The 11,103-nt window shown below is 41.9% G+C and overlaps 1 protein-coding gene across 1 annotated transcript in view; it reads right to left on the bottom strand.

Moving 5' to 3' along the window:
- LIX1 (limb and CNS expressed 1) overlaps positions 1-11,103 on the bottom strand; it is an 89,990-nt gene that overhangs the window by 18,299 nt on the left and 60,588 nt on the right. The window contains exons 3-4 of the mRNA XM_007942539.2: positions 8,215-8,355; positions 4,650-4,745 (exon numbers count right to left, since the gene is read on the bottom strand). Of these exons, the coding sequence (XP_007940730.1) occupies positions 4,650-4,745; positions 8,215-8,355 (237 nt within the window). The remainder of the gene's footprint in view (positions 1-4,649; positions 4,746-8,214; positions 8,356-11,103) is intronic.

Below are 11,103 nucleotides of genomic sequence, written 5' to 3'. Positions count from 1 at the left end.
GATGGGGCAATCTACTTCCGTAGTGATACTGCCTCGGAAACCCAAGGAGGGGTCGCTATGAGTCGGGTCCGACTTGACAGCACCTAACAACAACAACAATTTTGATATTTTGAAGTATTGCATTAAGGTCTTATTTATCTTGATTACAGAGTTTTTTGGTGACCTTGCAAATTTTGCATATAAGGTGAGCACTTCACTCGTTTCACCTTAGTGTAGGCCCTGCTCGTGGGTCTGTGTCAGGTCAGGCCGGTTTCATGAGCATTCAATCTGTACTGTCACAGGGGGGCCCCCACTTGGATTCATGGTCTGTTGTTGCTCTCTTGAAATGCTTAATTTTTTTTTTTTTTTTTTACACAAGGGGCCCAGCATTTTCATACTGCACTAGGCCCTGCAAATTATGTAGCTGTTCCTGGTCAGCCGAGTAAATGCACAATGCTGTTCTCTGGAGCTATGTCTGGGAAGCTGGCTTGGTTCTGTGCTTCATCAGAAACAAGAAAAACAAGCACTGTAAATCGAGAGCTTGAAAAGCAGGTGGGCACCATCTCCCCACCCAAGAGAATGGATTTAAGAGGAAATTTGTTTATGGGATGAGGTTTTAAAAGGCGACCTGGAGAATTTAGCAAAGATGTAAATAAACAGCTCTCCCTTGGATTGCATTAGGCTGCAGAAGAAATATATTAACCAGCTTCAGTCAAAGTCGGCCTCGAATCTGACCTTGACAAAACTCAGCGACTAGTGCTGCCCCCATCCCTCACTCCAGACTGCATGCTGTTTTCTCTATGGCAAGGCTACCTCAAAACAGACATCCTAGCTTGCCTCACACGATGTGAAGGTAAGTAGAGGCTATCGTGTTTCCTTCTGAGCCTGGCTGGGTGATGGCCCCCCTTGAAAGCCTGTGGGCAGTCAGGAGGCACCAGCTTTGTTTTTATATCGTACACAGCCCATAGCTAGATACAAAACCACATCTATTACCCACCAGGGGAACTGAATTGCCATTCCGGCTGCAGAAAGAGCCCAGGTCTGTGGTCAAGTCCCATTATGTGCAGACACAAGCTGATGTGTTTAACCCAGGCCACTAAAGAATGTGCTGGGTCCCAGCAGGAAACCCAGAGCTGGCGGAAGAAAGAAAGATGTGCTCCATCGCTCTCCTCCTGGGTTGCCTTCGTCCTTCCTGGGGGTGGGGTGGGTTTTCCCTACCCTCATGTCTTACTCTTCCTTTGTCCTCTACCTGCTCCCATCCCCCGTTCCTGCACCCAGCCTCAGTTTTTGAGAATTTATGAAGCTTTTCCACAGTGTGATTCACATGATTATTTCACTTAGACCACACAGAAAACACATAATCCATTGCAAGGCAATTAAAGTATTAACCAAAAGAAGGTTGAGTAGAGCCTTTCATAGTACTTGGAAGGAATTTTAAGAATTTTTTTTTTTTTTTTAACCTCACCTTCCCCATCTTTGGAAGACACTCAATCACATTCAAAATCATTCTTGATTTTCTGTAAATAGCTACTAAATCACATACAAGCTACTGTATTCTGGGGCAGGCAACATCCAATCTATAATAAAAGAAGTATAATAGTCTTTTGAGAGGGGGAAGAATTAAAGTAAATGAGGTTCATCCTTCAGGGAAGTACTATGCTAGATGCTTTATAAATGTTATCTTAATTTAATTCTAACAAAAACCCTATGAAATGGGTCACAAACAATATGTCAATCGGTTTAATTGGTTTTAAGGGGAACTTTGCTTGAAAAGCAGGTGAAACACTATATGGTCATAAGACAGTATTCTTTACTTCTTTCTTAGACTTAAGTCTTATATTCCCTGTGTAGCAATTTGGATCAGGGCTTTGGTGGCACAGTGGTTAAGCACTCAGCTGCTAACTGAAAGGTCGGTGGTTTGAACCCATCAGCCACTCCGAGGGAGGAAGATGTGGCAGTCTGCTCTTATAAAGATTACAACAGTTACGAGAATTTATGGGGCACTTCTACTCTGTCAAACGTTGTTGCTGTGAGTCGGAATCAACTGGACAGCACTGGCAATTTGGTGCAATGGTTAAGCGCTCAGCTGCTAACCAAAAGGTTGGCAGTTTGAACCCACCCAGTGGCTCCATGGGAGAAAGACCTAGTGATCTGCTTCCATACAGATTACAGCCAATAAAATCCTATGGGACAGTTCTACTATCTGTCATATGGGGTTGCTGTGAGTCAAATTGACTAGATGGCACTCAAGAACCACAACAATGGTAATTTAGCTAACCTATCCAAACCCAACCCAACCCATTGCCATCGAGTTGATTCGGGCTCATAGTGACCACAGAAAGCAGAGTAGAACTGCCCCATAGGTTCTCCAAGGCTGTAAATCTTTACAAAAGCAGAGTGACACATCTTTTTCCTGTGGAGCAGCTGGCGAGTCCGAACTATCAACCTTTAGATTAGCAGGTGAGTGTTTAACCACTGTGCTACACAAGGCTCCTTTAGCTAAACTATGTTGTTGTTGTTGTTGTTATGTGCTGTCTCAATCAAACACAATCCAGGTGTTGTGGAGGTATTCTGTAGATGTGATTGACATGTACAGTCAGCCACTTGACTTGAAGTAAAGGAGATTGTTCTCCATAATCTGGGTGAGTTTCATCCAATCAGTTGAAACGCAGTGCTTCTATTCATGTTGTGATGCTGCTCTTGGTATGTCTGCATGATCTAGATTTTAGAGATTTGGTGATCGAGTCCTCCCCGGCCTCAAACCAATAATGACCATCGATTTGAGTGCATTTGTTAGTAGTGAGCTCTTTCCTTAGTAAGAGAGAAGGCAGGATGGTAAGTTGCTGGCTCTTCTTCCGTAAAACTGAGCTTTTCCTGAGGAAGAAGAAACCCTGCCTCAGGACTGTGGCATAAAACCCTAACTGACTTTTCAGCTTACCGGACTGCCCTATGAATTTTGGACTTGCCAGGCCCCACAATTACATAAACCAATTTGTTGAACTAAATCTCTAAAAATATATCTCCTGCTGGTTGTTATTCTGGTAGAGTCCTACCTAATTCACTCTGTTTCATAAAAGCAAAGATTGCAGCTTATTTGCTTGCTGCTTTTAGTCTACTGAGGTGTGATGGTGTGTAGCTATAATGCTGTGGGGTTTTTTTTTTGTTGTTGTTGTTAGGTGCCATTGAGCTAGTTATGAACTCATAGTGACCCTAATAACAACAGAATGAAACACTGCCTGGTCCTATGTCATTCTCATAATTTGAGCCCATTGTTGGGGCCACTGTGTCAATCCATCTCACTGACGGTCTTCTTTTTTGCTGATGCTCTATTTTACCAAGCATCATATCCTTCTCTAGGGACTGGTTGATCCTTCCTGATAACATGTCCAAAGTATGAGTGGCAAAGTCTTGCCATCATCAGTTCTAAAGAGTGCTCTTGCTAAACTTGCTGGTTTGTAGGAGTGTTAGTTCAATGAAAATGACCAGGATGCTCTAGAGGAAAAGAAGAGATGAACCCTTTTGCACATATAGTACTGCATTGTCAGTGAAGGCAAACATGGGTATACGGAGGGATAGATGGGTGGACAGGCTGAATTAGTAGGTATGTCTATGAAGTGGGGAGTGTACCCAAGATCATGTATAGGGCTGGCAGACAATGGTCCTGGAAGTATGATCTGAATTCCTAGGTGTATAGTAGAGCTGACAAGGGACAAGTTTGTAGTCACTCCTTGGCCACAGCCAGCTACCCAGAGGTACCGGGTAGTTGAACCTGTGGGCTTGGGACCATAGTCAGAGGGGACATCAAGCTCAATTGGCATAACATACTATACGAAACATTGTTCCACCTCCTACTTTGGCGAGTAGTGACTGGGATCTTAAAAGCTTGTAAGCAGCCAGCTAGATGCAACAATGGGTCTCTCTTCGTCCAGAGCAAAGAAGAATGAAGAAAACCAAAGATTTACAGAAACAATTAGTCCTAGTGACTGGTACACCATGCGATCCACAGCCTATATGACTATGAGACCAGAAGAACTAGATGGTGCCTGGCTACCACCATCAACCACTTGGAGGGGGATCTGTGTAGGAGATCTTGGATAAAGAGGGAGAATGATGCAGAACAAAACTCAAAATCATTTGGAAAAAAAAAGAGGGTGAGGGGAGACCAGGTTTGCTGGTCTGATAGAGCCTGGTGGAACCCTTGAGACTATGGCCCCTAGCTGCCCTTCAGGTCTGGAATTGAATCCACACCTGTGGCTTCCAGCCAAACAACAGATGGGCATATGAGTTGAACATTTACCTGAGGTAGATACACTCCTTGGAGAGAACAATCATGGGAGAAAGGAAGGCTGTTTATGCACAGGGAGACAGCTCAGGGGGCAGGAGTGCATGGAGGGATGGACACAGGGAAGAGGTAACTATCGGGAGGAAGTGGGAGGGGAGCTGTTGCATTGTGGTAAATTGTAGTCAATGTCATGAGACAAAGTGTATGTGAACTGCTGTATGGAAAGTGAATTTGCTCTGTAAATTTTCACTCAAATCACAATTTAAAAAAAAAGGAAAAGAAGAAAAGTAAGATTATTGGAAGGATTTGTGTTAGTGATAAGAGTGACTATTTCTCCTAGGCTTCTGGTTTGGATAATCAAATAAATAGGTAGTAGGTCCTCAGGTACCTGAAATTCCAGCATGGTCTTCCCCATGTTTGACTCCAGCATATAGTGATAGGCTCCAATACTGGTGCTAGGATCATCAGCATCATCTAAGGTACCCTTGGAAAGAAAAGCAAAAAACAAAAACATTACTGATTTTTCAGTATGGGTAGTCATATATTAATTCTGTGCTGCTCAGTGAGTCTATATAGTTGTCCAAACCCTTCAGCTATCTACTCTACAACCAAGTTTGTAGTTGATTTTGGATAAAATTCTTAATCTCAACACGGCTCAAAGTAAAGAAGGTTTTGTAATCAATTTGAATCTAGCTTTGGAGCCCTGATGGTGTACTGCCTAAGGCATTTGATTGCTACCCAGAAGGCTGGCAGTTCAAACCCACTAGACACTCCTCGGAAGGAAGACGAAACTACTACTCTACTTCCGTAGAGATACTGCCTCGGAAACCCAAGGAGGAGTTGCTATGAATCAAAATCAACTCCATGGTAGTGAGTTGGCTTTTGGTTTTTCTTTAGAATGCTAACAAATGATATACTTGCTGAAAGAATAATTATTCAAAAGTTGTTGCTAACTGCTAACTCATGGTGACAAATCACTGCCCAGTCCTGCGCCTCCCCATGATCCATTGTGGAGCAAACCATTGTGCTCAACCACATCTACTAGGTGATTTTCAGAAATAGACCACCAGGCCTTTCTTCCTAGTTCATCCCGAGCTCTGCTGAAATCTGTGTATTGTTATAACAACATACAAGCCTCCATTGACAGATAAGTGGTGACCATGTATGATGTGTAGAAATTCCGTATCATTGTACAGGGTTTTCGTTGGCCATAGCATTAACGCTGTGTTTGCCCTCCAATGCTGCCTTCGTTGGTTATTGAAATGCTGAGACCCTGACCTTGCTCTGATGATAACCAGATTATGTAAATGACATGGGGAGAATTCTCTTTTTGTATGGAACATTCATATTTTACTGCCAAGATTCTTAATGAGAGCTTTTTTTTTTTTTAAATAAATACACTGTTGTTTGGCCCAGAGTCATGGATCTTGGTTTGTTTTTTCACTCCTGGGCCACTTAATCTAAGATTAGGTAACAAGGTGAGTGGGTGATAGCTAGAAATTAAATTCCCTTTCACTTTGGTTGCAGGGAATGATGGCAAAAAAGCTAAAAGGAGCTTTGAGTGGCATTTAGGCCAATTAGCTCTAGCTTGCTGTTCCACATCCCATGGCCTTGGATTCCTGGGAAGGTGGGCCATGGCAACTTCGTGAGACTGAACAAACAACTGCCAGCATCAGATAGCAGCAAATTTATAGCTTTTGAATGCAATAACATTAACACACTGCTGCTGAAATATTTATGTTGGCTTTTTAAATATCCCTGAGGAAATCCATCCAAAAGCCTGAAAGCCATATATATTCTGTTTCTTTAGAAATTTCCATGAAAAAAAGAAAAAAGATAAATTACATTTACACTGAGGGCCCCTCCCTGCTCCTGAGTAAATTCCACACCTATATAAATCAGGCATCATTTTCCTAACTTGTTCCTCAAAGGCACTTGAAATTTAGGGGACTGAAAAATGAAGGCTTCCTTTCATCCTCAGACCAGACATAAAGCAGAGCTAGCTCCCTGACAGCTCCCTGCCTGTTCAATCACTCTCCTTCCCCTGCCCCATCCCTTATCTCTCCTCTAAGTGATAAAAGCATTAATGAGAGGAAAAGGAACCAACTGTCACTGCTGGGCTGATAGTGCCTCCTTCATTATCAGCAGCTTCTCCAGAATGATAGAATCTTTTTAGTCAGGCTAAGAGGAAAAGGGGGAGCTCTGGTGGTATAGTACCTAAGGCTTTTAACTGCTAACCAGAAGGCTGGCGGTTCAAACACACCAGCCACTCCTCAGAAGGAAGATTGGGCCATCTACTTCTGTAGTGATACTGCCTTGGAAACCCAAGGAGGGCTTACTATGAGTCGGATCCCACTCTACAGCAGTGAGTTTGGTTTTTTTTTTGGTAGAGACATCTTGGAAGAAAGGCCTATTGATTTTTTCTGAAAACATCAGCCACTGAAAACCCTATGGAGCACAGTTCTACTCTGATACACTTGGGGTCACCATAGTCTGAGTTGACTCAACAACAAAAACAGAAAAAAGAAGGAAAATGTAAAACGTGATAAGCAGCGTGGTTCCTCAGTTTTGTCCATCCTAAAGGCAAAGCTAGAGGTGGCTAATCCTTTTGGTGATGCCAAGTGCCTGCTCTTAGAAGACATACAGTGAAATTATGAGAGCCATAAGTGGGAACAAAGAACTTCTTTTAAGCCTTCTAGTTTGGAGTAATATGGGTGAGGAGTTCCGGATAATTTATGAAGTGAATAATCTAACTCCTTGGTTTTTGAGAAGATCTTCTATCTAAATTTCTGAGACAGGTTTTTTTTTTTTTTTTTCGGCTCTTAAAGACTTTGCATTAATTGTACATTAATTGTGTCCATTAAAGAAATTTTCTAAAAGAAATAATTGATGATAGCTATGAGGAATGCTAACAGCTAGCACATATTTGGCCATAAACCCTTTCCCTCTTCATAACCAAGCAGAAATTGTACATTACACAGACCAAGCAGGGTTTTCTTAAAAACATAGATTGTAGGGCTTCATCCTGGCTGGGGAACTGCCACTTTTAAATAAGTACATCAGATGATTTTTACAATGAATAATGTTTGGGAAAAACTAACCTAGTCTATCAGAGTAAAGCAGTATTCAATTGCATGGGTCATTGGGCCCTAAAAGATAGGTGTTCCACCAAAACAAACAAAAATCTAAAAAGTGTTTGCCTTGAGCATGGGCTCTTTTAAGATCTATAACAAAACTCACTGCCGTTGAGTCAGATACGATTCATAGTGACCCCTCCTTGGGTTTCCAAGGCAGTATCTCTATGGAAGTAGATTGTCCAGTCTTCCTTCTGAGGAGTGGCTCGTGGGTTTGAACTGCCAGCCTTTTGGTTAACAGTCAAATACCTACCAGAGCTCCTTTAAGATCTATACAGGATCTAATTGATAACAGCAACTTGCAAAATTAGGTAGGAACTTTAGGAGACAGTGAGTTTATTTTAATGAGGAGAACAACTCAGAAAAGGAGAGTGAGAATGGTTGTACAACTCCAAGAAAGTAATCTATGTCTTTGAATTGTATATGTACAAACAATTGAATTGGAGTATATTTTGCTGTGTATATTCTCAACAACAACAAAATAAAGAAAATTAAAAAAAAAGTCAATCTGAAAACATACAAAAAACATTCAAATAAGCAAATCGAGGTGGCTCAACTCATCTACTTTGATTTAAGACGGTATATACTGTGATCTGAGGAGGCTAAAAATTATCACTGAGGTTTGGATTTGGGGAGCCAGCTCCAGTATCATGATTTCTGGTCCAGGTATTCTTTTTGCTGAAAATGAGTGATTCAACAGGTGAAAATTAAACTTTTATAATTCTTAAAATAGACTCTGCTCACTTTAGCACCTTCCAAGGTTCAAATGCCTCAGTGTATATGTGCAGCCAGCTCTTCCCTTTCCTTGTGGGTACTTACACTGGTGGAGGCAACGGCTTCCTGAACACTTTCCATAATGAATTCCTTGGTGATCCTGCGGGAGGGCAGCTCATTGAAGAGAGAGTTGATCAGGGCCACTTTAGCTGCATCTCGTCTGGCCTCAGCTCTACTTAAGCAGCACTTGAGAAGGGAAGGAGAAAAGGAGTTATTAAAGGATTTAGCATCTCACCATTTTATCCCCGCATCAATGGGTCTGCAGACATTTCTATTCATACATTTATTGTCTGGGACTACTCTTCCATACCCATTGCTAATCTGCTTGAAGATCATGCACATTTTCTTTCAGCTCTCGAGCCCATGCAAATGGGTTGGTTGTTCTTCAATTGCTTTTTGTTTTATTTCACAGTCATTGAATGTGCACCACGTACCAGAGGCTTTGCATACTCTGTTAATAAGTAATAATAAAACTAATAATGGCTACTATTGTGTGCTAGGTAATTTACATTCATTATCAAATCCTATCCCACAGGAAAAAAATAAAGGTAAATAAGAAAATCAGGGAAAGGAGAAAGACTTGTAATACCATATTAAGAACACAGGTCCTGGAGTGACGCTATTCAGCATTGTCTAGCTGTAAGACATTGGGCAAATTAATTAATCTTTTTGTGCCTCAATTTCTCCTCTGTAAAATAGAAATAATAGCAGTCCTTTTGTCATAGGTTAAGGTTAGGATCAATTAGTTAATATCAATAAAGCACTGAGAAAACTTGGCACACGGTAGCATTCTATGTGAGTTTTCTGTCACATAAAAATGCCTCAGTCTTATACTTTTATCTACCTCCATGTTAGTATAAGGGTGCTGCTGATGATATCAGAGAGAAGACCCTTCCCAAGTATAGGTTTCTATTGTTTTGTTTTTGCAGCATTTTTTCTCCACCTTCCTTCTAATAACGGTCCTGATTTTCTTGAAGACTATCCTCTCACCTTGCTCTCAATTCACATGGTTTGGATGGGAAATACTCTATGCCCAGCTCTGAGATGGACATATGTTTACAGCCTGGTCAATCAGCACCTCATTCCCTTATTTACGGTGATGATTAGTTCAGGGCGAGCACCTGACCTAATCAAGCCTTTCCAGAGATTTTTGCTGGAGATTTTGAAAGAGACATACTTTCAGCTAGGTTGCCACAACAAGGGAAGAGGCTGTCTCAGAATAATCCAATACAGAGAAAAGCAGTGCCAAATGATGGGTAATCTCTTCATATTGGCAACCTCATTTGATTGTCTGAATGCAATTGAACCCAAAGTCAAATAGCACTGGATTTCTCAATTATGTGAACCAGTATTTTACCCCTTTCCCTTAACCCATCTTCCAATGGCTTTCTGTCACTTGCAGCATTAACTGTCCTTATCTATACAAGACAGACACCCTGAACTTTTCTCTGTCGAGCTTTCTGTTCCCTTAGTTGGATTGAGTGCAATGTGGCTTACCCCTATGCACATCAGTCACTTCTTTTCCCCTGGCCAGCTGGCCTTTACAAAGCTTGGTCCTGATCAGTAGGTAACCTATGACTAGTAACTCATTTAAAAAAGTTTAGTTCTCCCAAATGTACTGTACTCTGCCCTTCTTGCCTTGCTTCTCTGTAGCTCACATGGGTCTGCAAAATGTATCCTGATTTTTTTCTGCACCCTGCCCCCTCCCTTTTTTTCTAACTGCCAAATTCTTCTCTTTCATTTTTGCCTTCATCTGGGCCCTGGGGGTCAAGACAGAGGGGTGAAACCCTATGAGAATTTGATTGACTCTGGACCCCACACCTGTGGGAGGACCCCAGGGGATGGTAGCCTCTCTCCTGCAGGTTCCCGTGAATCCAAAGCCAATTTTCTAGAGTTCTAGCACTCAAACATAGCAATGATTGATATTGTGAACATGGTGCAGAACCCAGGAAATGTTTTGTTCTGTTGTGCATGGGGTCACTATGAATTGACACCAGCTCAATGGCACCTAAAACAACAATATCTTGTTCCAGAGATCCTAGTGAGAAACAACCCCCAGGTGGAGACGCTCAGGCCCAGGTCAGTAGGGGGACCAGCACTCCTGACTCTGGCACTGTGTTGCCTGAACCTTGTGTACGTATTTCCTCATCAGACAAACATGAAGTCCTGACTCTCTCACCTCCAAAGAATCCTCTAAGTAAAATGCATGATTCTCAGAATCAGTAATGGTAGGTGACTGATTTGAAATATGAGAGAAAGTACCAAAGGTCATGCTTCATTTTCAATTTCAGTCTTCAAAAGGCTCTGAATCACCAACAGGAAAAAGCCCAACCACTTCAGTTTGCTTTCTGCTCCTCCGATCTGCCCCACATTGACTTTTCGGCACTGTCCCGGGAACACTCCATATTTGTGTCCTGTGTTCCCCAGAGACCTACCTTTCCTCTCCATCTTCACAAACCCAGTTTGAGCCCCAGAGATCAGGCTCTAGGCCTCTTTGGATTTTCTCTCTTCAGCCTCCAAGAATAAGAAACAGTTACTGTAGAGTTAATTGCCTAGTCTCAGGGTCAGTGCTTGGAGGTGCTCTTACACATGGATGAAGTAATTACAAGATTTATTAATACCAATTACAAGATCTCTGAAAGAGGGTGAAAATGACACTGAAGAGAATGAAAGAACATCTGTGAGGCGCCTAACAAAGCAGAACAATTACAAGTTTTAATCTTCCACAGATCAGAGATTACCAATATACCCCTTACATGAAGAATGGAGCTAAAGTTCTGAAAATAGTTTTGGGGTTTTCTCCTACATGTTGCCTGGCAGCCTAGATGACTTCAGGCAGCAAAACGGTTCAAGATTTAGACCCCTCCCAAGGTATAGGCAGCCTGTTTTGAACCAAGTGTCTCTGCAGTAATGTTGGTTTTTTTTTTTTTTTTT

The sequence above is a fragment of the Orycteropus afer genome, unplaced genomic scaffold (genome assembly GCF_000298275.1).
Source record: "Orycteropus afer afer isolate SDZICR_OR568_19922 unplaced genomic scaffold, OryAfe1.0 scaffold00093, whole genome shotgun sequence".
Lineage (NCBI taxonomy): Eukaryota > Metazoa > Chordata > Mammalia > Tubulidentata > Orycteropodidae > Orycteropus > Orycteropus afer.
The sequence above is the reverse complement of the archived record's forward strand: the minus strand, read 5'-3'. Positions and strand labels throughout refer to the sequence as shown.